Raw genomic sequence first — 27,692 nt, 5'->3', positions numbered from 1 at the left:
ATTAGAAAAAAAAATATTAAGTCAAATTCCAAATGCAGCCTCTATTATCAAGGTCCTCTTCTACTACTCAAGGCTCTTGTCTGATCTCTTTTCCTTTAGTTCCCAGACACCTGACTGGGTATATGAGTGGACTCTGCACATACCTCCCTCCTCTGTTCTAACAGGCTCTCTTTACCTAGATTTTGACTCCGCTTTATCATAGTTCCCTGGCTCTGACTTGAACCTAGTCTAGAATCTTGCTGTGAATGTCATAGAGTTTGGAATATCTTCATTCCAAATTGCTTATACCTGGATCCAAGTTCTCAGCACTGACTTCCTTTGGGATGTCTCACTGCTGTCGATGTTCCTCATTTTGTGTTTCCAGTCCTGTATAGTTCTCCTGGTTCTGGATTCTTCCCTACCACCTGTTGCCTACAGAATCAGCACTGATAGATACAAGGCCCCATGAAGGGAGAGGATATGCTAACAAGAGGCATTGGGGGAATCAAAACTCAGGAAAGAAGTATCTGGTAGAACTGGTCCATGGTATGAAATTTATGGAGAAGAAAAATACTTTTTTCAAAAGAAACTTCAGCCCTCTACAAAGGCCAATATTTTTTCTTTTCATTTAATATTTGGCTTTCTGTTTTCACTACAAGTCTTTCTCATTTAGCCTAAAAGTCTATAAAGTAGCCCTGACAGTATCCTCCTCTTCCCTTAGCAGTGTTTTGGACGAAGGAGTGGGGAAAAGAAACTGGTACTATGATGGGTTCTCTAGGTTATTATAGGGAAGTCAAAGGAGGGAAGTCTAGGGGAGGCTATCATTGCAGCGGAAGATAATTACCTTTAATCCAGGCAGTTAACAGCACTTTCTTATTATAGCACATCTCCATGTAAGCTTAGATGTAAAACTTAAGAGTTCTTCATGAATAACAGACATTTGCGTTAATATTATAGAAAGTAAATTTGGGGACAAAGCATGCAATAAGTTTTATCTACTGACAAACACACGACACAGAAGTATAAACCAAAATGCTGTCATCCCGTAACTTGGAGGTTGGGGCAGAGATATCTCAGTGCCCTTGAACTACGTAACAGTACAACTGACACAGAAAAAGATAATGGCATTGTAGCTTGATCATCTCTTTAAAGAGATCCTACTTTAACAGTATGCAACTTCTCCTGAGTTGCAAGGCACGTATACGTTCTGCTTTATCATCTCTAGACACAGAAATACAATGTACTTTGGGGAAAAACTGAAAAGGCATTCTAGCGCTTATCATATTTAATGCCAGTGTATCATATGAAACTGCTGCTTACTCACTTTTATTATTCTGTCTTTGATTCCAAGGTGCTATTGTTCTTTTGGTTTTCTCTTACTCTTACGTTTGATCCTCCTTTACTCACTTTTCTTCCTTTGTCCACCTATACTGGTATTGCTAAGAATTTCGTACTTTGCCTCCTCTCACTTTTATACACTCTTTCCAGATGATCTCATCTGTATTTTGCATTCACAGCTACCCTCTTATAATCCAAAAAATGTTATTTTAGCCCAGATCTCTTACCTAAGATCCAGATATTTATATTTAACTGACTACTGGACATGTCAGTAGCTTTTTAATCACCTTTTCTGCTTCCAGCCTTTCCAAGTTTCAATCCATTCTTCACACTTATGACAGTGATTTGCATGTCACCGCCAGATTTAAAAGTGTTCAATGATTCACAACTGCATTCAGCATTAAAAGAAAAACAAAAACACTAAAGTCCTTAATACGATATGGAGAGGCCGTCAATGTCTAGTCCAACCTCATCTCTCTGAAAGTAACTGTGGTCCTCTGAACAAGGCCTCTACCCTCCTGGGCTTTTGAAAAGATTGCTCCATATTTTTGAAAAACTCTCCTTGACCATGCCTATTATGGGAGTAATCCCATATGTTTTAAAACGAGCTCGGTTGGCAATTAAGTTCGGTATTTACTGAGGACATTTTATATGCCAGGCACTAAGTTCCTACAGTCATGGAGTTTATATTCTTGCACATGTGTGTATTTGTGTGTGTATTATAGGGGAGCGGAGAGGCAAATAAATAAATAGGAAACTATCAAATGGTGAAAAAGCTTATGATTAAAATGAAACAAGCTGATTTGACAGTACAGGGGTGGAGGAGGGGTGTTTCCTTAGATTGGACAGCTAAAGACTTCTCTGAGGAAAAGATATTTAACCTGAGATCTCCTCAGGGAAGCTATTGGTACCCTTACTTGAACAGTTTGCTCATCAAAGGATCTACCATACTATTTTTAATGCATATGTTTTCACTTGTATATTTCCATGCCTCCATATACTTAGTTCTTGTGGGGAAGAATGCTGTCTTTTCCATTTCAATCTCTCTCTCTCCTAACACAAAGCTGGGCACATGGCAGATGCTGAATAAAGGTTGAGAAAAAAATTAATGAAATAAACCAGCTCTCAAATGAGGGAGTAAAAAAGGAAAGAGACCACACTGAAGTTTTCAGGCCCAAATAACAATTAAATTCAGATGGACAACAGCTGATGGTTCCCACTTCCATCCCACACACCCCAACTTTAAAAGGGAGAAAACAGATGACAAAGCTTACCCGACCAACTTGATATGATGTCTGAATCTCCTCCCATCCTCCCAAAGTCCTTCTTATGCCCTGATTCTGACTATTTTGGGTCTTTGTTTTCTTCATGCTCACAGGTTACTTCATTTTCTTCAGACATTTGTTTCCCCAGAGCCTGACTTTAGTCAGCCTGAATCTGACCTCTAGCTTTAACCACAGCCAGTAGAATCTCAGCACTTTTTCTTTGGCATTCACAACATAATGTAGTGACTCCTGTTTTTCCCTACAGTTATGGCCTTAGCTTTGTTTTCTGGTTTATACAAACTAAGAATGACTGAATTATCTACTCAGTCACATTCTGACATTACTCCCTTAAATGAATCCTGGTTTAGATTCTTGGTTTTCTTTACCCATAGTGTGACCAAATAATTTGTCACTGAAATTGGGACTCTTTTTGAAAATGAAAAAAAGGATGCTTATTATGGACAGCAGGTATACACGAGGTTTTATGGTCCTTTTCTTCATCCAGCAGTTTACTTTTCAAGAGTCTCAACTGCCAACAATGACTTCCTTCTTGACTTTCTGTTGTTGTGGCCAGGCTATTTCCTTGCACTTTAACTTCCATTTGAGTTTCAGATTTGACCTTTTCAATGCTGAGGAACTTTCCAGGATTTATCAAAACCTAGTGTAGAGATTCATACATGGAAACTACTCATAAGGTTAATAACATAGCTAATATTTATAGACCTTTTATCATAAGATAGCATTATAATAATAAGCCTCATATATTTTATTGAATTCTTTTTGCAATCTAGTGTTCACTCAGTGTACTTATATCTGGTACATCTAGTACAGATCTGTCTGTCTACAAGTGTTCATATTTTTAGACTACTACAATATAATCTCCCACTGAAAGATCTTTTAATAGAGAAACATCAATAAACTATAAATGAAATATACATAAATCAAACAAAACTACACTAGAATAAAATTAATCTGAATTTTAACACTTAATAGCTTTTTTCCCCAAAACCTATCCTTTTATTTTCTACTTGACAGTATCTTAAATAGCAATATACTAACTTTAATCTGAAAGTAATGTCTTTATTGATTCACAGTGATGAAATTAGAAATGACTGAGTCATTTTCTATTGCTACAACTGTGTTCTTAGCTTTCCTTTACTATTATTAGAAATATTACTTTATCTGTTTGTTAATTTTTAAAAACTTCTTTATTTCTCTTTATTTTTTTATTTATTTCTCTTATTAACAACTATCATAATATCTATTTCCTAAACTAATGGGTTTCTGAAAGTCTAGAGTGCTATACCCCAACACTGAAAAATTCTGAGCATTTGCTCCTCAATAGATGGATGTTAGAAATTTTATATATATATACATACAGACACTGTATACATTATAGAACACACTCTTAAACAGAATTAAAAACTATGAAATTAAAAATAAATATAAGTGCTAATAATTTCCTGCTTCCCAATGGGTTACCTTGTCTATTCTCTAAAAGACCACTGTTTAAGCTCATCATCTGAACTAGTGTATCTCAAATGTTAATCTGCATATGAGCCCTACTTTTAAAGCAGATTCCTTTTCACTATATTTAAGATGGACTGGAAATTTTGTATTTCTAACAGGCTCTCTAGTGATGCTAATGCTGCTCACATGCTAAGTAACAAGAACTGAAACAAGAGATTAATGCTTAGCCAAGTTTATGTTTCTGTCTTCCAGGGGATAAAATATACAGCAGATTCTAAAGTCAATCTTTCATTACTGGGGGCAAAACTACTTTTTAAACCATACAGCAATCATTATACACATTAATCAAAAACATCAAAAATAAAATCTGTAATGTAAATAACTATCATAACTAGGTATACCCTTGGTTAAACTCAGAGTATCATAAACACACTGATTTTGTTTTTATACATTTCTTTTCTATCACCACAGACAGCAGTGAATAGAAATTAAGAGAAGAAACTAAGGAGAAAGAATAAAATGGATTAAAACATGTCTTTTCATCTGCTTCCAAAATAAAATTAAAAAAATAAAAACTTTAACTATTTTCAACTGAAGCTCATGTTTATATTAATGCAGTCAACAGTAATCTGGTTTTCTTCGATTTTTAGTTTTTAAATGCAAAGTGAGCATGGTCAAGATGTAGCATTTAAAAAGTCCATCTTAAATTATTACAACTTTAACAGGTCCAAACAGCTTTGATGTACAGAACTTTACATATGAAACTCAGGCAAATTCAGAATATAGCAGAACAAAATCAGAAAGTATTTTGGTCTTATTGTTAGGTTTCCAGTTCCCTAATAAAATCCTAAAGTTTTAATACACTAACTACATGAAAACATTTTATATCCTCTAATAATTTCCAACAGTTAAATATACCACGAGAAAACTAATACCAATTATTTACCTTGTCAATCATTTTTCTTGCTTCCACTTCCTCACTGTTGGGATTCTCTAACTCAATGGTATAAGTACCCTTGTCACTTTGGTCATCATCATTATCCTTTTCAGAAGCAGCAGAAGTAGCTTGATTTTTTAACATTTTATCCATCTCCTGGCTTGGTCTGTGCCCAAGACTCCCTGAACTTCTTAATAATGCAGTTTGTAGGAAGGGAATTGACACCGATGGCTCCTCTGATTTCTGTTTTAACAATTTCCCATGTGGAACACCATGCCCCCCTCTGTGGTGCGCAGAGCTAGTCTGTAAAGACAAAGAAACCACTTTGGCATCTGCTGTTGGAGATTTTGTTTTTTCAAGTTTTGTATGTGGTGCTGAATAAGTAGTTTCCTGACACAAGATTCCCGTACTCTGAGTGAAAGAATATGACCTTCTTTTTCTGGGATTGTCTTCATCAAAGAATGCAATCATAAAAGCAGTTTGACTTACAACAGCTTGGTCTTGATGCTTTTCAGGAGCCTGGGCCTTCTGTAGTTTTTTCTGTTCTGAATGGTGGCGCCTTAAGTGTTCCTCAAGAGTTGCACGCTTGCTACAGCGCCTGTGAGCCCCAGCATTTTCTGAGTCGCTTTGTGTACCATCATCATGTTTGTTTCCTGGACACAGAAAAGAAACCGCATAATAGAGACGGGAAAAAATCCTATGTAGAAAATCAAAGCATATACAAAAGTGCTGCTTGTTCTGCCCCTCCCCCCTTTCAATCCAAAGTCATATGTTCTTTTCAGTAACAGGCTCTGCAAACTTCCCTCAATTGCAATGCTTACATTCAAATTTCATCAACCAACAATGAGTCCTTTATAAACACTTGAATAGGATTACTTTTCTTTCTCCAAATTTTGACTTTATAATGGTTCATCAGTGCCTTAAAAGATAAGCAGTGCTAGATCTATGATAGTCTGTATTTGTAACATTAAATATTAATCCTGCCTTTAAACCTTATACCTTATTTAAACAATCAAAAACTTATCTTTAGCATTAGAAGGGAAAAGACAGAAAAAAGTGTGATCCCACCAAAATGCTTATCATTACACAGGAGAAGAGAATGCAAATGCAATAAAAAAGTGTAATGAATCGTTAATTTCAGTGATGTTCAAAACTTTAAAAAGTACCGCATTCCTTTCCTTTTTAATATATGAAAATGCAAATTTGCAGTTTCCACCAATTACTATACAATTCTTTACAAACATCTTTCTAGCTATAATTTTTGCAATTTTGTATGTGTGCTCAGTTAAACTCTGGTGGCTTCAACAAGTTAAATAAAGCATGCTAAAAGGTCTAGCATGGAAAAAGCATAGACTATGAAATCCTATATAAACCTACCAGACAAATGGCATGTTGCTAAATATAACGAGATAAAAATATGTTTTCTCCATTAAGCATATAGAGTCAAGACAGAATACTGCAGTTGAATTTTGAAAACATCAGCTTCCTAACAGAGGCTTTTTGTTACTCTTCATAGCTCTATTAAGGACTAAGTGTGAAACTTTATTAAAACTACTTGATTTTTCACTGATTTAGAATTCTTATCATGTAAACAATAAGTACATTAGAGGAAATAATCAAATGGCAATTATTATATTCTTATAGCATGAATTTAATGGGAAGTTGAGTTATTCTATGTGTGTTTTAGACTGAGTCACAAATGAAGGCTTAAAAGATAGTTATTTAGAAGAAAGCTTAAATGAATCTAGTCAACCAGGTGTATGTCAATACTTCCAAAACTAAATCTGAAAATCTTCCCTCAAATTAGCAACTACTGAAAATACAATACGAAAAGAAAAAAAAATAAAATGGTGTTTAGTTTAATTAATGGAATTCCTGCCTGGGTAATTAATCTAGGGATAAAGGATAGGCAGATGGAATGCAGAAGCAAACAAAACCACTAGTTCAAATACAAAACTCAGGAAAATTGGACATTGTACAACCTATTTCATATTGCACTGGATATACTGAAAAGAAATCCAGTTTGTAAGAGCTGTAAATAACTAAACTCCCATATTTCATGTGTAATAGGACCAGATAACCCATATTACAAACGTACACAATATGACGGACTTCCCTGGTGGCTCAGATGGTAAAGCGTCTGTCTACGATGCGGGAGACCCAGGTTCGATCCCTGGGTTGGGAAGATCCCTTGGAGAAGTGAATGGCAATCCACTCCAGTACTATTGCCTGGAAAATCTCATGGACAGAAGAGCCTGGTAGGCTACAGTCCATGGGGACTCGCAAAGAGTCGGACATGACTGAGTGACTTCATGAAAACACCACCTTTACAGACTTCAGTTCTTGTTCAGTTCAGTAGCTCAGTTGTGCCTGACTCTTTGCCACCCCATGGATTGCAACATGCCAGGCTTCCCTGTCCATCACCAACTCCCGGAACTTACTCAAACTCATGTCCGTAGAGTCAGTGTTAGTTATATTATTTCTTATAACAAGTTATATAACATAGTTATATATGTTATAACACATATATAACATAGTCATATGTTATGACATACTTATACAATAATTCTTGTAACAACATATAAAAATTTGGTGCTTATCTGGTGTCAGGTCTTTTCAGTATCTTTTAAGTTACAGGTTAAAAGAGTATAGATTAGCTATTTTCTTTGTAGAAAATTATTCTTCTTTTTCATTTCCCAGTGTTATACAAGATAACACATCTGATCAGATGAAAAAAACTGCAATTTTTGTTTTTAGTTAACAGAAACACCATTAGGAACTGTTAAGATTTTTTCTGTTTTGTCTATCATTAATCATGCATTAATATGTTGAAGTTCTTCTAGTATTTTTTAGGATAGATATGACTATAACTAATCAGTAGCTGTGGCCAAAAGAAGCTTCTTCAACTCTCCTAATGAGTAAAGTGTATGGACTTTGTGAACATTATTATCTTCACTGTCCCAAAGCACATGCATTTCACTCTTGCAGGAGCAAAATTGTTTTGTTTTGCCTACTTTCAAGTTTTTGACTGATCTAAGCAGTTGCTGAATGTCTAATTATTGTAAAATAGTTTCTGTTTGCTATACTGACATTTATTTAGAGACTGGGTATATACTTTTGATCTCTTAACTTGTGGAAAATCTTTATCTAATGATGGCAGCTCTAACTTTGGGGGAAAGTAAAATGTCATTTGTAAATACATCTGAAAAAATAAAATGGATAAATATTGGATCAAAAATGAGGCATATTCACAAAGACATTTTCTTAGATGGTTTGTAAAATGTCTTGAAGGCAAATTTAAAAGTAGGGTTCTATGCAATGGCAACATACCAGAATGTATATCTACCTATAAATCAACTCTGATGGATAATAATAATTTGCATAATTTCTGGTAAGGATTTTAAAAATCTAACATAATATATGAATACAGTCTGAATATGAACATTAATGCCTCTAACGGGAATAAAATAACAGCTAAAACAGAAAATAGTCATTATAAGTAAAATTATAGTTACAATAAAAGGGTGTAGTAAAGTTTTTTTTTTTTTTTGGCCATACCACATGGTACGGAGGATCTTAGTTCCCTAATTAGAGGTGAAACCTGTGCCTCTTGCAGTGGAAGCAGAGTCTTAATCACTGGAATGTCCGGAAAGTTCCATAAAGGTATTTTTTAATGGTGATTTATATCTTAGCTCATTTGTGTACATTTATTAAGGATGGTCTAAAGAACATGTTATTTCTAAATTTTCAAAGTTTACACTACTTTTTACATTATACTAAGATATCAGTCTTATTTTACCCAATCCATAAAAAATGATCAGTTTACAAATGGGTAGCTTTTATATGTAAGCTTTAACCTATATATATATATATATATATATATCAATACACATATAGGTCTCAATTTATGTTATCATCTAGTAGGAGTAAAGTTAACAATTACATGTCAGAAGTTCATATGCCAGGTAACTGCTTATGATAATTAAATATGGTAATAGGCCCTGACAAAGAATTAGGTAATCACACCGTCTCACAATCTTGAAATGCCTTAGAAGCAAATAGGAAATAGGTATTTTTTCCATTAGGTGAAGAGAATCCCAAACCATAAAGTACAGGTTAAACCAGGGTCAGTTTTGTCAATGATAATGAAGTCATTCATTGATTATTCAAATTACTGAGTACCTATCACATACTCAAGTCCCAGGAAAGGGCTAGAGATATAAGGTAATATACACTCTCACCTCAACAAGTATTCTTTTAAAGCTCTTTAACTTTTTGTATAGTAACAGAATGATCAGATTAACATGTAATCATTTCCCTTACAGTTAGCTTGTCAAATAAAATCAAGATATAGTAACATAAATCTGTATTCAGCAAATTCTAAATTAAAATTTAACTAGCAAAACCAATGGGGGGAAAATGATTAGTTGATACTCTGATGTATTTGGTCAAGTATTTTTAATAAAACATTGAAAATTATTTCAAAAATAAACATTTAACTGCAATTTTCACTAGTGAAAAAATTCTTAATTCAATGAATTCCTAGTATCTCTAAATAAAATTTGTTTCATGATATGAGTATCTTGAGAACAGTCTGAAACACTCCACCAACAATGTGACTATATTGCCAAAGTAGAACTCTAAGCCCTTAATTCAGTAACTTAAAACGTTTAAAATCTACATGTTGACATTTTACAGGAAGCACACAGTAGAGAATAGGAAAATGATGAGAACTGTCTTCTAAGGAATTCCACTGGTGAGATGAATGAATATTTCCACAGGAAAAAGAAACATATGTAATGGCATACATTTTCCAGGCAAGAATACTGGAGTGGGTTGTCATATCCTTCTCCAGAGGCTCTTCTTGACCCAGGGATTGAACATGGCTCTCCCGCATTGTAGGCAGACACTTTACCATCTGAGCCACCAGGGAAGTCTCAATGGCATACATATAAATTTACAAAACCAATTTGGTTTTGGCAAGAAAATGAAGGCAGACTGTTCTGAATGAGTAAGCTGGATATGGGCAGAATGGCTAGCTTTTGAACTTTAAGATCAAATAAACCTTCAAAAAAGCAGAAGCAGCAGCTTCATATCATCTAATTATTTTTCTAATCATAGTTTGGTAACTGAAGACTGAAATGCACCATAAAAAAGGAAGTTCTGAAAAGTTACCTTTCAACCTTTTCAAGTAAACTGGAACATCACTTTTAATACTGTTGGAGTCCTCTTCTGCTCTTTCCCACACCATCTGAGGAGGGCTGTTCTGTGCTAGCCAGTCAGCAACTTTGTTTTCAGGAGCCATCATTCCAGTTTGAATCCCTGGCAGGTCTTGAGTTCCAGGAGAAGACTTCTTTGACTTGTGGCGCTGATCAGAAGTAAATTTTGTCACATGATCTCTAATAGTCACTTTCCCTGGGGTACTGTCATCAAATTCAATGGTAAATGAAGCATGCCCTGCACCTGTTGTATGAGAACTTGGTGTGTCTTTTGTTGGGATTTCATGAATAGTGCTCTCTGTTATTTGTGATGGTTGCTGAAATTCTTTAGTAGGGATTTCAAAATAACTTGGTTCCCTACAGAAAGGAAAAAGTACTTCTTCACTTGCAGCTGCAGATTGTTCTTCAACTTTCTTGGCATCTATGCTGCACCCTAATAAGAAAAATAAGAGAAAATTCAAAATATTTGGGAGCTTCTCGAACTTGAAGGAGTATAGTAATGGCCACTTCCATTACTCCATGAGAATCAGAAGGCAGATCGCTGCTTAGATGAAAAAGAATGACAAATGTCTTAAAAGAGAAATAATTTTGATTATAAACATGGCATTCCTGTTACCAATAGGAGATGCAAGAGAAGCAGCAGTGCAAAGGATAGCAAAGCAGTTAAGAGATGGGATTTTGCATGGCTAGGTCTGCATTGTTTCCAATGCAGATGCAGAAATCATCAAAAGTACAAAAGAAATGAAATCAAATGTAGTGGAGATGCATGTTCAATGTACATATCTAGAGAGACAGAAAAAAATATGAATTTCCTTATCAAGTAAGGAGGATGAAATATTGCAAAAACAAGTAAATTCTAAAGGAGAACAAGTGTTCAAATGAAGACGGAAACATGAGGTTAATACATAAGCAACATTCTGGACAGGATGATTTTACTTACCATTCTTCACCATCACAATTCAGAGACATTACTTTCAGAATGACAAAAATAATATTACTAATGTGTGATCCTTACAAGAAGACAGATAACATTTTATAAAGAAAAGAATGAGTAAAGACATGTGGTTTGCTTGTAAAATGCAATCCAAGCAGCAGTGTGAAAGAAGTAAGTTAAAAATAGAAAATTCAGTTGCCAGCCAATTAATTCCAAAAGAAAATTCATGTACATTTCTATACAGCAGAATATGCCCAACTGTCAAAAATCCTTAGAGGAAAGCTGAGTTATAAATCTCAGATCACCAACAAGAGTTGGCATAAGCAAGTAACTCTGGAACACTATTCCTCTGTTGCCTCAGAGACAAATAAGAAGGTATGAAAATAAATGCATCTCTATATAAAATATGTGAAAGCATATAAATGAAAATGATAACTGAAATGTTTTAAATCTGTTATCAGATAATATAAATGCAAAAAAAATATTAAGATTAAACTGCTTTGGTTTTCAGGAAGCAAAAGAACTATTATAAAGATGGTAAAGAATGAATTCAAATAAAAACTCTTTCCCTAAAGCTCAAAAGAGCATTCCTTCTAAAAACACATTGATAGAAAAATCATTTACAGATAATTTATTAGGAAAGAATATATGAGGGACAAAGTTGTTTATAGTAATTTTCTAATTAAGTAAAGCATTTTGTCTCTTGAAACATTTTTCCAAATATTAAATACTGATGGAATTCTTCAGGTGCTATAATCAGTTTCTTAGCAACACTCTGAATATGAAATAGTCATAAAACTGTTTGCTTTCAGATTATACAAGAATGGAACAGCAACATCTCTACAGTCCAGTGTGTGGCACAAGGTATTGCACGCATGCTAAATCACTTCAGTCATGTCTGACTTTTTGTGATCCAAGAACTGCAGTCCACCAGGCTCCTCCTCATGGGATTCTCCAGGCAAGAATACTGGAGAGGGTTGCCATTCCCTTCTCTAGGGGATCTTCCCGACACAGGAATCAAACTCACGTCTCTTATGTCTCTTGCATTGGCAGGCGGGTTCTTTACCATCACCGCCACCTGAGAAGTTCTAAATTAAGAATCACCTCCAGTGTAAAACACAACCAACGAGGAGGGCAAAGAATTCGCCTGCAATGCAGGTGAACCCGGTTTGATTCCTGGGTTGGGAAGATCCCCTGGAGAAGGGATAGGCTACCCACTCCCGTATTTGGGGCTTTCCTGGTGGCTCAGATGGTAAAGAGTCCACCTGCAATGTGGGAGACCTGGGTTCGATCCCTGGGTTGTGAAGATCCCTGGAGGAGGGCACAGCGCATTAAAGACCCCAAGCTCCACTTCCGGAAATTTAAAAAAAAGTGAAAAATATTACACAGACAGTGAACAGAATATATAACAAAAACAATTTTTAACAGAAAAATTATCCTTGTCAAATCTACTTAGTTTTTCCTCACCAATGAAAATTTAAAAACTGTATCAGAAAAACTCTATACTATCAAAGCAGTAATTCTACACACTACCTAGAAGAAGAGGATATACAAGATTCTTAATAACCTAAGTAATGTTCCAAAAACTTCTTTTAGCTCATTTATTTTTTTCCTTAATATTAAAATGTCCACTTGAATGTTTACTTTGAAGGCCTGTCAATTAGAATTACCATGAGTAAAACGCATTGTCTGCTCTCTATATATTGATAAAATCACTGATGTTTTTATTTTTCCATACACTGGTTTATTTACTAATGTAATAATGTACTATGCCTGATCAATTTCATATAGAACTATCCTTCCTATCTACCTGACCTCATTCATTCGTTTTCTGTATCCTCACAGGCAACAGAGTAACACTGAAGACAGAAAGCGGCAGTCTCCTATCCCCACTACCTGAATGCTCAAAGACGTGACAAAACTATAAAGCAATAACTGCAACAAGCTGGCCCAGGGGTACAGCATTTACCATCTACTTGTCACTAATGATTCAAATGAATATGTTCTCAATTTTCCTCCCTTGAGAAGAAAAACTTCACATACTTTTAACATGCTTTCACTTTTTAACACATTAAAAAGCAGAGGTCACCAACTGCACGTAACTATTTTTAAGGTTATTATTTCCTAAGTTATTCCTACTTCAAAACTGACTTTCCTCTAAAGATTAGAATCTGAGACTTCTATAGGCTAACACCCAATTTATCCAGTAATCAGTTATCTAACAATGTCAAGTAGCACAACAGAGTAGAAAGACAGACAGCATTTATGATCCGATGATTATAGTCAAACAGCCTGGTTTAGCAGAAAGCAGGAAGAAGATTTCAAATCAGCTAAGTCCTACCTCTATCACAGTTCTTAATTCTCATTTTTCTCATTGTAAAATGAGAAAATAATACCCATCCATAAGACTGTTGTGAAGATTCAGTGAGGTATGTATTAACTGAGATAGCGTAAGTCACCCAGAAAAAGTCGGCCACAAAGTAGGCACACAAATAAATATTTCTCTTACTTTCTCTCCCCCAAATCTCCAACACAGCTAACTAGGGAAACAAGAAACTAAAACCAAACATCTAACTCTAAAAAACCCAAGACAGATATGGCAATACCCATATCCTCATATCTGTGATCTTTACTATGAGCAAAGTCCCTCATTGAGAACCTTTTTTTTTTTTTGACTATTTACTCAGCTTACATGTGACAAATCTGGAGGGTATGTAAAAGCAAGGATTAATGTCAGATATACTACACTAAGAAAACGAGTCAACTGGTCGAGATAAGTCAAAAAACAATAAAGAGCAGACATGTGGCTCAAAAACACAGCAGTTCAGAACCATTCAGTATACAGGCAAACAGTCTTACAGCAAGTCTCCCAAGGACATTACTGTAACATACAGTTCAATTACTGATATTCATAATGAGGCTTCTGAGTCATAAAGTAAACATTTTAATTATATTCAGCCTTCTTTGCTTAAGGAAATGACATGAATAAATAGAAATTTAGGGAAGGGTTAAACTTAAAAAACAAAATTGCAATTGTAAAAGTGAAGTTCGGTCATCTGGAAAATTCATGAGTAGAGTAAATCATTTTGCCAAAGATGATAAAACCAGATCAAGGGTGGGCCTACTATACTTGGGACTGTAGGCCCACTAGAGAAATTATTAAGGGTCTTCTAAATTAATATAGAAAAATAAAGGAGCTTTCCTTTCTCAGTAGTGGTAAAAATCATTCTGAAATTTATGAATTTAACATGAATTTGCCTTCAAAACCTGTTTTATTTATACTAAAGTAAACTTAGTCATGTCCAACTCTTTGTGACCCCTAAGGACTGTAGCACTCCAGGCTCCTCCGACCACGGAATTCCCCAGACAAGAATACTGGAGTGGGTAGCCATTCCCTTCTCCAGTGACACTCCCAACCCAGGGATTGAACCCGGGTCTCCTGCATTGCTGGCAGGTTCTTTTCCCATTTCAGCTATAAGGGAAACCCTAAATACTCTTAATGAGATTAATAATGAAACATTGGTATGAATAAAATATTATTAAAATAATTTTAATTCATACTAATACTTAATTATTAATCTCAACTAAGAGTATTTAATAAATGATCATGGTAGAATCAATTATGGTTATCTAAACCAGAAGAGCAATATCCTTAAGTTCTTAAGGCATTTTATGATTGTGTCACTTTCCAGGGAATCTCATGATATACATAATCTAGAAAAAAATGTTCCCTTCCTTTTTCTGTACTAAATTAATTACATGAAATATTAAGCTATTTCAAGGTGCTTACAAAGACTGTAATTATGAAGGCAAATTCTACTTAAGATATCCATCCAACCTAGTACATTCAAGTACTTCAAATTACAAAGACTGGGAAACTCCTTTTACCAAAAAGGAATTACAACTCTAAAGTTTTTAAATTTAGTTCAATTAGATTAAAAAATCAGTGAAAAAGAGCCAAAAATCTACTCTTCACAGTTGTATGCAACCTTTTCAAAATGTATGCAACACTTTAAAGCCTTTAATTGTAACTTAAAAAATGTTTAAAACATGTTTGCAGGTTGGAGAACACATCTGAACTAAATAGAGGACAAGTTCTCCTTTAACAGGACTCAAAATATTCACACTACTTCAGGAGAACTTGACTGCTCTAATGGGTTTTGGGGAATTTAAGGTAAATCGGTAGGAGATTCTGGATACACATGGACCCACAGAAAGGGACATAAGTTACTAGGGAGTAGATACTCTAGTATCCTTTCTGGAATGCTCACTTTTCAAAATAAGTACTGGACTCTTGAGAGTCCCTTGGACAGTAAGGAGATCAGACAAGGCAATTTTAAAGAAAATCAACCTTAAATATTTGGATGGACTGATGTTGAAGCTGAAACTCCAATACTTTGGCCACCTGATACAGAGAGCAAACTCACTGGAAAAGAAAGACCCTAATGCTGGCAAAGATTGAGGGCAGGAGGGCAGAAGGAGAAGGGGGTGACAGAGGATGAGATGGTTGGATGGAACCACTGACTCAGTGGACGTGAGTTTGAGCAAACTCTGGGAGACAATGAAGGACAGGGGAGTCTGGTACGCTGCAGTCCATGGGGTTACAAAGAGTTGGACACGACTTAGGAACTAAAGGACAATAACTAAGATTCTACATTCTAAAAACTGGTAATCAAGAAGCAAATCACTTTCTGTTTTTACCAGAAAAGCATACTTAGAGCACAAATAAACTAATCATTTATATTTCACAATTTTAAACATTAAAAAAGAAAACTTAATTTCACAATGACCGAATGAAATAGCATTTAATTTTCAAACTTCACTCTACTATACGTGGTGGCATCATAAATTATATCAGACTTGTAAACTGTTTCCCTCATTCTATACTAGTTTAAAAAACTACAAATGATGAATCTGAAACAATCACATCCTGCTGCTAATATATGAAAGTAAATGAGACTCTCATTAAAGCTTTTAATCAGCTGAATCTGACAGACTGCTTTAAGCTTCTTAACAAAAGATGTAAATCACTAAATTCCTTCCAACTCAAAAATAATCCCACGATTATGAAGCAGCTTTTGTCATCTGGCAGAAAAGATACTCAATGAGATAGGCCACACAAGCTGGTAATCATTTAAGAATTTACTTTCATTCACATAGATGAAATTACTACCGGACACTTCACAGCTTGAAATTCATTTTATTATGCTGAGGCATGAGGGATTGATTTTTATGTCAATTTGTTTTTGGGGTGTTTGTTTTAGACTTTATACTCTACAAAGTATATTCTTTTGGAATGATTTTGAATGTGTGTGGGTGGGTGTGTAATGACTGCTGAAAAGCTAACTGTGGGTAACAGCATGGACTCTGTAAGTCAGGTCACCTGGCTTAGAATCGCAGCTACACTTTTTGCTAGCTGAGTGACCTTGTGAATAAAACTCACATCACTGCGCTGCCACTTCCTTATCTATAAAATGGGTATGATAACAGTAACTACTTTCAGGTACAGCTGTGAGGATTAAGTGATTAAATATACACAGGGCACTCAGAAGAGTGTCTGGATAAAGTAAGCACCACTCAAGTATTATCTACTGTTAATAAATCATAGTTCTGTCTCCAGTACAAAAATTACAATTATACTTCACTGTGTTCCACAAGATATTTATTTCAGATTTCAGAAGTTGTTTTGGGTAGAAGGATCTTTAATGGCTAGATAAACTCACTATCACAATTATTTTCAGAATCTGGGAACATTAAATTATGCTATATTTCATTTAACTCCCTAATAATTAGTACATTTTTTTCTCACTCTTCTCTCTCTTCCTTCCTCCTTTTCTCCCTCCCTCTCTCTCTCTCTCTCCTAGGTTGCTCTAGTACACATGATAATATAACATGTGATCCCTGAAGTAAGAAATGTGCAGTTAGGATAAGGAATACACACAAAATACTAAATAAAAGTGTTACGATACACATACACAGACATATCCTTTAGAATTTTATACTACTGGATTTATGTGTATATACTCCTGTGGGAGAAGAGAAGGCAGTAATTAGTCTAATTTTTGTGGGAATGAACTGGGAGGGCACTAAACAGCTGTAGTGGGATACAAGGCCAAGGAAAGTGGGATACAGTTAGAAACTCTGACATAAAATCTTCACATAAAGTCTTTGTTAAGCAAAGGAAATAAAGGACAGCTTAGATTTATTGCACAAATTGAACTGCAGAAAGGTTGAAACTGGAAATAGTTCAGTTATGATTCAATGGGGGAAAAAAAGCACAAGAGAAGTAGGCAATATAACAGATGAAGTGAAAGGAAGGGAAGACACAAAAATTTCAAATAAAGCAGACATTCTGGACTGTCTTCCAAAATCCATTTCCTATCTCTCCCTCCAAAAAGAACTCCAACGTTCCCAGGTATCTGCTCATCCCTGCTACAACTCATATGCCTTGAGGGAAAATCAACCCCACATTCAGCTTCAGGATGGGTAAGACTGGCTTAAGAATAATCTCATAACCCTTGCCAGGGATTGGTTCAGAAATAAGCATGTGATCTATTCCTGAACCCATGAGGGATCAATGAAATGACAGATGCATTAAAAACTTTGGGGAAAGTTTCCAGGGGGTCTTTCAGAAGCAACCTTTGCTACTTCTGACTGGATGTAATCAAAGCAGCATGCACCCCAACTGCTAATGGCAAACAGCCTCTGAGTATTAGGGGAAACTTCCTTAGTATGCAGCCACTGAACAGAAGGGCTGAGAGTCCGAGAGAAAACACTAGCTGATGATGCCACTGAGATGCTGCATTAACCAATTCTAAAGAGGTTCATTATTTAAGCTGGTACATTTCCATCCTGTTTGGTTATCAGGTGGCATTTCTGTTATTTGCATCTGAGGGTATGATCAATAATATTAAGCTTCTGAGCTTGAACATGAAGAAAAATTTGCGTTGGCCACAGAAATAAGAAAACTGAGATGGGACTTTATTTGCAAACTTGACAACTTTAGTTTGGGGCACTTTAAGAGCAAGTTGATAAGGCCAGCTTTCTTAGACCTGTATCCTGGTAAAATTAGAGTATATTTATTAATAAGAACCAGTGTTCTTATTCTCCAGCTAAGAAAAATGTCTTATTTATCTTGTAGAATTATAGTGAAAGGTAGAAAGTTGATATGAGTGCTGATGAAATCTATCCTTGGCTCAGAGTTACAGTTGGCTTTACATGCTGCTCCCTGGTGCCTCTATTTAATTCCTCCAGTTCTGATTCTTATCTGCCATTATCAAGGAAACCGGCTGCTCCATCCACCAGTGTTGATGTCCATGCCAAGTCCTTATGTAACAGGCAACTGATACCTCCATTTATTTCCTGGAAATCTTGATTTTCTGGCTTTTGACTTAGTTCATTACTAAATTTCTCCAGCAACAAAAGAATATGTTCCTTGACTATTAATCTGATATGTGATTCAGAATTATTTCTTCACTCTGGCTGCTTAACAGCTAATCTTATTGCTATCATACCCCCCAAAATTAGGCACACTGAGATTCTAAAGAAGTTTTAACCTCATACCTTTTGAACATAATAAAAATTTTTCATTTAAAAATATGATTATATGTTTGTCAATCTAGTAAAAGCACACAAAGTTAGTCTGCATTTACTATTTTGGTCTAGTTAGAACATTTTAATAATTATTTCAAAATGCCCAACCATATTATTAACCTACATCATTTAAATAATAGGAGATACCACTTTTAAGAATAAATAGATTTTTGCTTTGATATTATGTTCTTCCTTAAAACCATTTAATGTCATAGTCTGAGATTTTTTTACCTGATGTTCCAGTTTCGTGACTTTTCTCTTCGGGTTTGCCATTTGACTTGAAAGGTCTTTGTTCATCTGCCTCATCATCCCCCCACCATGAAGGCTGCCCATATAATGGAGTACCACGGGGCATGGCAGAAGTATCTGTAAAAAAGTGGGGAAAATCTGTCTAAAGCACATGAAACAGGAAAACAAACAAACAAACATGCTTTTGGAGAATGCAAGAATTGCCCAGTTGATTTCATGAGAAAACAAAGTACAGGTGACCCTTGAACAATGCAGAGTTTAGGAGCCTCCACCTTCTCTGTGGTTGAAAATTCAAGCACAGTGTAACTTATAGTCAGCCTGCTCCCCTGGTGGCTCAAATGGTAGAGAATCTGCCTGCAATGCGGAAGACCTGGGTTCGATCCCTAGGTCAGGACAATCCCCTGGAAAAGGAACTGGCAACCCACTCCAGTATTCCTGCCTGAAGAATCCCATGGACAGAGGAGCGTGGTGGGCTAGAGTCCATGGGTTGCAAAGAGCAGAACACTTATTCAACAACTTTTGCTTCCAAATCCACAGTTCCTGTGTGTTAATCACTCAGTCATGTCCAACTCTTTGTGACTCCATGGACTCTAGCCCACCAGGGTCATCTGTCCATGGGATTCTTCAGGCAAGAATACTGGAGTGGGTTGCCAGTTCCTCTTCCAGAGGATCTTCCTGACCCAGGGATCGAACCTGGGTCTCCCACATTGCAGGCAGACTCTTTACCATCTGAATCACAAGGGAAGCAGTTCTGTATTCATGGATTCAACTAATGTGGACTGTGTAGTATTGTAGTATTAACTATTGAAAAAAATCTGCATTAAAAAAAAATAGTGCTGCTCAACACGGAGAAGGCAATGGCAACCCACTCCAGTACTCTTGCCTGGAAAATCCAATGGATGGAGGAGCCTGGTAGGCTGTAGTCCATGGGGTTGGTAAGAGTCAGATGCGACTGCAACTTCACTTTCACTTTTCACTTCATGCACTGGAGAAGGAAATGGCAACCCACTCTAGTGTTCTTGCCTGGAGAATCCTGGGGATGGGGGAGCCTAGTGGGCTGCCGTCTATGGGGTCGCACAGAGTCAGACACGACTGAAGCGACTTAGCAGCAGCAGCAGCAGCTGCTCAACAGTTCAAACCAGTTCTGTTCAAGGGTAAACTGCATAGTCTAGATAGCAGAAAATACTCTAAGTTGAATAGTATTTGTGGATCTCATTCAATATTGAACACGAGAAACAAATTTTGCGCTGGCTAATATCTAAGTAATATAAACTGCTAGAGTCCAATAGCTTTTAGTTAAAGCGCAACTTGTTCGCTGGCACACAGAAATGTCTCATAAGCCTAAACATAAAAGACAAAACTAAATTTTGGTATAAGTGACTGTTTTAAAGAAATTTCAAAGCCTAAGGACACTGCACAGTAACTAAATTTAAACTAGTTGTTAACTGGACTAAAAAGCTTATATTTGAGCAATTTGGTAATTTCTAGCAGTTTTAAAAATTGCTTTTGTATGACTGGGATTATGTATATAAAATATTCTTAAAGCTCCTACTGTAATATGATACGTATCATAATAATTATGATAATGTAGCCATTATTGGCCATTTCCTTTTCATTCATTTCAGTTATAATCTAGGTGGAAAAAAGCAGACAAACATGAAATAATAAAAATACTATAAGGTAAATTATATTTACTTTCCTCAAATAAATAATAAAAATACTATAAGGTAAATTATATTTACTTTCCTCAAATAAATATACTAAATACACTTACATACAACTGCCATACAATTATGTTCTATACTGCTTTCTAAGAAGCACTGGCTGCATTAAAACCCACTCTGAAATTGTCATTATCATTAATTATTTTTATAAGGACATGGACAATTTTCTGAGAACAAAGCATGCAATTTCTTCCTAATCAAGAAACATGGTATTTTCAAAGAAGTTAACTTACCAACAACTTTCTCCTCAGATTTTAGTGCTTCTGTAGGTTTGTGCTGCACTTCTGTTGCAGAATCTGCTACCTTTGAATCTATGCTTTTGGCACATGCAGATTTTGATAATTCTGATTCTGAAGATTTTTGGGACAACTGAAGCTGAATGGTAAATTTCTCATGCTACAAAACAGTTTAAAATGGAAGTGAAATATCCATGAGTGAAATCAACCCTACTAAATGGCAGGTTTACAAAAGAAATAAGTAAAAATGTTTACCTTGAGAGCTTCTTCAGGGACCCTCATTTCTCCTCGTACTACAGTGAAAAGATTTGTATGTAAACAGGGCTAAGGAAGAATATAATTTCAAAACTCTGATAAGCTTAAAATAATCAAAGATAATACATAAATTGTCCTATTTTCAAGAAGCAATTATAATAAGAGAATGACCATATTTCCCTTAAGAGTTAAATGTTAAAAAAAAATTTAAATGTTAAATTATGTTCACAAATATAAAATTTTTTAATACTAAACAAAATCTTAAAAAGTCTAGCAAGTAATTCCAAACTTAGGTAATAATCATGGCCTTCAAGAAGCAAACAACTGTGTGATTAACCTAAGCACAAAAGACATTTTAAGTTCTCAATAACAGTAACATGACCACAAAGAAGAAAAGCACCTGGGTCAAATGATATTGACAGCTAATCACAAAAATCTAAAAAGAAGTGTCATCAGGGATTGCTGTTGCTAAGTTGCTTCAGTCCTGTCCGACTCTGTGCGACACCATAGACAGCAGCCCACCAGGCTCCCCCGTCCCTGGGATTCTCCAGGCAAGAACACTGGAGTGGGTTGCCATTTCCTTCCCCAATGTATGAAAGTGAAAAGCTTAAGTGAAGTCGCTCAGTCGTATCTGACTCTTAGCGACCCCATGGACTATAGCCCACCAGGCTCCTCAATCCATGGGATTTTCCAGGCAAGAGTACTGGAGTGGGGTGCCATTGCCTTCTCCATCAGGGATTACCCAACAGTAAATCCTGAAGTAATTCAATTATTCCTACTTCACAAGCACTGATAAAAATGAAGTTCATCTTGAAAGTGCAAAAGAAATGCTATAATTAGGGTCTATACAGCAACTGCAACCACTCCTTCCCCCATGAATTGCAATCAGGGTCAAATTACATTATCAAACAACTGATTCTATACAGATTAGAACCAAGTGCTAGATATAATGAATGCTTTCATTATTATGCCTAAAAGAACAATGGCTCTGTATGTTAAAAAGATCTTTCACTAAACAACAGAGGTCACATTTCTCACGATTACTTAACCCCTTAATGAAAGGACTTTTGTAACCACATAGTAAATTCTAGTCTTCTTTATCAGTTCAGAGCACCCATGACTTCGAGGGTAAAAAGCTATAATTATCATGACCACTTGGGAGAAAAATAGACTTCCCATGCATAACAAGCAGTAAACTTGTTTACAAGTATTTGATCCATAGTTCTACTCATTAAAATAATAAAAACTCAGAATTTTCTAGAATTGTAAAGTGCTTTTGGAATACCTAATTAATTCCATTAACCCACCTTCTCATTCTATCCATGTGGAACTTGAGGACTAGAGAGGCAGAACCCAAGATAATAATCTAGTCAACTGAATATCAGTCCAGGGCTTTCTTATCACTTTACATTGCTTCCAGTAACTGTGAAATAATAAAAAATTTCCTTTTTTATTATGTATATATGCTGATTACTGGTATATATGACTATATATAGTTCATAGTTAAGTACTTAATTAAGTAAAAATTCTAGTAAGCTTTTGTTTTACTCCCAAAAAACTCATTAACAGCTGCAGAAGATTCATTGGATTCCTACATTTACAGTGGAAAACACCATCTTAAAAATACTGAAAGTCATTTCTATTTTTCAATGGGAAACAAATGATTTTAGCCTGCTGTGAGTGCTTTCTACTGCTTCAAGTTTCTCCTGGGAGTGCTTTAATTAAGTCTATTCCCCAAAGTTAGTCTAGGGCATCCTCTTACACTTTTTTAGGATCAACGAAAACTTATAAAGAGGGTATAACTCAGATTCACATACTTTGCCTTACCAAAAACCTTTTGTGTGGGAGACCAAAGAATTCAAGATTTCTCTTGTTTAAGTTATGAATTTACCTGAGAATTCTAGTATGACTATGAGATTTTTGAGACTGCTCTGACTCCAGCTTTCACCTTCAAAACTACTATCTTGCTAGTGGTACAGACCCAGGTAACTGTTTTCAGCTTGCTTAATTAAGAAAAATGACAATCTAAGGTACAATTACTTATGATGTCAAATTACAAAATAAACAATACAGTCAGATTAACTACAGCTGTATGTCAATTATATCTCAAAAAATTTCAGAAAAAGTTACATGCTTACTTAAATCTTATTTACTAAAAATCACTAATATTTATAAATTATTTCCACACTTCTTTGAATAAGAAACAACTGAAAAACAGAAAAAAATAGGTGAAACAATGGTTTGCAAAGACAATCAATACCAGGTAGCAAAAGACAGTGATTCCTGAGTGAAGAGGAACAAATCAAGGGGAGTGCAATCACTGCCCTAACTCAGTATCTTTAGAGAGCTTCAAAGTCACACTGGAGAGAGGGGTAAGCAAGGCCAAACCTGCCAGACTCTAAGCTGTGAGGAAAAGAGGGTTGAGAGTCTGGGCAGACCAAGATGACAACAGTTCAGAAGGCTGCACAGAAATAGTATTCCGGAGATTGTTACAGGGGCTGGCTCAAGTATTCAGCTGGGTACTGATCAGCACACTAATTTGAGAAAACTTACACCTATGGCTGGGACAAGAACCACCTGAAAGAATTCGAGGTAATAGTGACCCTTACTCAGAGAGGGCCAGGAATAGTGTCTAATCACAACAGCCAAGCTGGAAAACCTCATGTATAACGGGCCACTGGATAAAGCAGGGGTCGGCAAATTGTTTATCTATCGAGGGCCAGACAGTAAACTCTTTAGGTTTTAGAAGCCACATGATTTCTGTTTAAACCACTCAACTCTGCTATGATAGTGCAAAAGCAGCTAAAGAATGATGTAAATGAGTGGATATGCCTGTGTACGAATAAAACTTTATATACAAACACAGGCTGAGAGCCAGGTTTACCAGGGGTCTTGCTGACCCCTAAAGCAGAGTATACAGAAAGGTCTTGCTTCTGTAATGGGGAATTAATTAGCCCCAGACTAATCTTAGAAGTTCAAAAAATTTTAGGAAAGCAAGACTCAACATGATAAAACTATTTCAAAGTAACCTGTGTCCCAGAACCAAGCTCAAAAATATTTATAGGAATCCAAAAGTATGCATACAATACTCAACAAGGTAAAAAAATTCACAATGTCTGTCATTCAGTCAAAACAATGAATGTAAAAATCAATCAAAACTCACCCAGAATTTGACACAAATGTCAACAAACATTTTAACACAGTTAATATCACTGTATTTCATATGTTTAAAAAATATGTAAAGACTTGAAAGATATAAAAGACAAAATCCAAATTTTAGAGCTGAAAACTATACTGGATAGGGCAATTGCATGTTAGACACAGCCAAAGAAAAGTTTCCTAAACCTGAAGACAATGCAACAATAATAACAACCCAAAGTGAAACACACAGAGAACAGATACTCATTAAAAAAATGATAAATAGAGCCTCAGTAAGCTAGGAGATGACTTCAAGTAGCCTAATATACATTTAAATGAAGTCCTTGGATAAAAAGTGGGGAAAACAGAAAAAAGAATTTAAAAAAATAATGGCTGAATTTCTTTCTAAATCTCATTAAAAGTATAAACCCACATATCCAACATGCTCAAAAACCCCTAAGCACAAGAGACAAGAAGAAAACTGCATAAAGGCACATTAAAATCAAACTGCTCAAAACCAGGGGAAAAGGGAACCAATGCAAGTGAGAACAACAAATTTAAAGTACTTAAAAGAAACGTCATCTAGAATTCTATGTCCAGCAACAATAACTTCTAATAACTAACCTGAAATGCTTTTCCAGACACATGAAAGATGAAAGAATTATCATCAGCAGAGCTGTACTATAAGAAATATTAAAAGAAATTCTTTACACAATAAGAAAATGAAACAAGATGAAAACGTAGATCTATCAATATAAAAAAGGATGAAAAGCACAAGAAATGGTAATTACAGTGGTTTAAGATATGAATACATGGCCATAAAAATCTATTTTTCTTATTATTTAAACCTCTTTAAAAGATAACTGATGCTTTACTGATATCAATGTAGAATGTAATTTGTAACATATATAGAAATAAAATGTATGACAATCACAACACAATGATCAGAACAGAAAAAACGAAAGTATACCACTGTAACATTCTTATACTGTATGTGAAGTAGCATAATTTGAAGATAAAGCTTAAAATTAAAGATAAAATTATAAAATCTTAACCACTATTTTTTTAAAAAGGGTAACAGTAATAAAATAACAAAAGACAAAATGAAATCATAAAAAAGCTCAATAATCCAAAATAAATTAGGAGAAAAAGAGAAAAAACTGATGGGGCAAATAGAGCATGAATATCAGTACGATAGATTTAATAGCCACATCATTAAATGAACGCTCTAAATCCCCAGATGAAGGCAGAAATGATCAAACTGAATAAAAACTAAGACCAACTATGTGCTGCCTACTTCAAATGTAAAGAAGACAATAATAAGCTAAAAGTAAAAGAATGCAAGCGATATACCATGCTAACACCAATCCAAAACTAATGTCCCGACAAACCAGATTTCAGCACAAAAAATGTTATCACAGATAAAGCAAAGCATTTTATAATTATAAAGGGGGTCAATTCATCAAGAAGACACAATAATCCTAAATGTTTACACTTCTAGAAACAGTGTTTCAAATTACATGAAGCCAATACTTCTGCAAGGAGAAACAAACCCAGAGTCTGAAATTTTGATACTGCTTTCTCAATAATTGACACAACAACTAGACAACAAATCAGTAAAATACAGAAACTGTGAACAACACTACAACTAATTTGACCTAATAGAATACTCCACCCAAAAACAGCAGAATGCACATTCTTTTCAAGTATACAGAGCATATTTACCAAGATAGAGTAGATACACCATGCGTGACAGGACAGGATTTGAAATATACGAAGTCTGTTTCTGACCACTATGGATAAACTGGAAATTAATAACAGAAAGTCCCTTGGAAAAATTCCAAATATTTAGAAACTAAGTAACAAAGACAACTCAAACAAAGATCAAAAGAGAAACTAGAAAGTATCTTGCATGTTAAAGCAGTACAGGCATACTGACTGTGCTTCCCTTTACTGTACTCTGCAGACACTGTGTTTCATACAAATTGAAGGTTTGTGGCAACCCTGCACCTAGCAAGTCTATCGGAGCCAGTTTTCCAAAGTCATTTGCTCACTTTGTGTCTCTGCACGGTAATTCGCACATTTCAAACGTTTTCATTATTTTTATATTTGTTATGGGGATCTATGATCAGTGATCTTTTTAAAAAGTCATTTTTGGCTGTGTCAGGTCTTAGCTGCAGCACGCGGGCTCTTTGCTACAGTATGTGGGATCTTCTGTTGTGGTCCGTGGGTTTGTGGCACATGGGCTCTCTATCGAGGTGCCCAGACTCAGTAGCTGTGGTGCACAGTTCCCAGCCAGGGATCGAATCTGAGTCCCCTGCATTGGAAGGTGAACTCTTAACCACTGGGCCACCAGGGAAGTCCCTGATCGGTGATCTTTGATGTTACTATTGTAATTGTTCTGGGTCACCATGAACCTCACCCATATATGTCGGTGAACTTAATTGATAGATGTTGTGCACGTTCTGACTGGCCTACCAACTGGCCGTTCTTTCTCTCTCTCTCCTCTGGCCTACCTATTCCCTAAAACATGACGACGTTAATGTTAGGCCAATTAATAACCCCACAACAGCCTCTAAACATTTAAGTGAAATGAGGAGTCACACATCTTGTACTTTAAGTTAAAAGACAGAAATGACTAAACTTAGTGAGGAAGGCATGTCAAAAGCCAAGACGGCAAAATATTTTTGGTGTTAAAAAAAGAGAGAGAGATGGAGGGATATTTGAGGAAAAAAAAAAGCCAAGACAGGACCAAAGATAGGCCTCATGTGACACCCAAATTGTGAATGGAAAGAAAAAGTTCTTGAGGGAAATTAAAAGTGCTATTTTAGTGACACATGCATGGTAAGAAAGCTAAACAGATTTAATGTAAATATGGAGCAAGTTTAGTGATCTGAATAGAAGACCAAACCAGCCGCAACATTCCCTTAAGCCAAAGCCTAATGCAGAGCAAGGCCCTCTCTTCAATGAAGGCTGAGAGAGGTGAGGAAGCTGCAAAAGAAACGCTTGAAGCTTACAGAGAATGATTTATGAAGCTCAGGAAAAGAAGCCATTTCCATAACATAAAAGTGCAAAGTGAAGCAGCAATTGCTGATGCAGAAGCTATAGCAAATTATCCAGAAGACCTAGCTAAGATAATTATAATGAAGGTGACTACACTAAACAACAGATTTTCAATGTAGACAAAACAGTCTTCTTTGGAAGAAGACACCCTTTCATAGCTAGAGAAGAGAAGTCAATGACTTCACTTCAAAGGGCAAGCTGAATCTTTTGTTAGGGGGGATAATACAGGTAGTGACTTTTAAGTTGAAGCCAATGCTTACTTACCATTCTGAATATCTTAGGGCCCTTAGGA

At 35.6% G+C, this 27,692-nt stretch overlaps 1 protein-coding gene and 1 non-coding gene across 2 annotated transcripts in view; one reads left to right on the top strand and one right to left on the bottom strand.

Moving 5' to 3' along the window:
* CEP170 (centrosomal protein 170) overlaps positions 1 to 27,692 on the bottom strand; it is a 96,217-nt gene that overhangs the window by 45,124 nt on the left and 23,401 nt on the right. Inside the window, exons 4-9 of the mRNA XM_052654025.1 lie at positions 21,200 to 21,258; positions 20,942 to 21,104; positions 18,967 to 19,101; positions 10,165 to 10,641; positions 5,479 to 5,642; positions 4,999 to 5,292 (exon numbers count right to left, since the gene is read on the bottom strand). Coding sequence (XP_052509985.1) covers positions 4,999 to 5,292; positions 5,479 to 5,642; positions 10,165 to 10,641; positions 18,967 to 19,101; positions 20,942 to 21,104; positions 21,200 to 21,258 — 1,292 coding nt within the window. The remainder of the gene's footprint in view (positions 1 to 4,998; positions 5,293 to 5,478; positions 5,643 to 10,164; positions 10,642 to 18,966; positions 19,102 to 20,941; positions 21,105 to 21,199; positions 21,259 to 27,692) is intronic.
* On the top strand, positions 7,103 to 7,174 carry TRNAR-ACG (transfer RNA arginine (anticodon ACG)). The gene has a single exon. It is a non-coding gene; the product is annotated as a tRNA-Arg (tRNA).

This window comes from Budorcas taxicolor, chromosome 16, assembly GCF_023091745.1.
Source record: "Budorcas taxicolor isolate Tak-1 chromosome 16, Takin1.1, whole genome shotgun sequence".
Taxonomy (NCBI): Eukaryota; Metazoa; Chordata; class Mammalia; order Artiodactyla; family Bovidae; genus Budorcas; species Budorcas taxicolor.
This window is presented reverse-complemented; position numbering and strand designations above follow the sequence as displayed.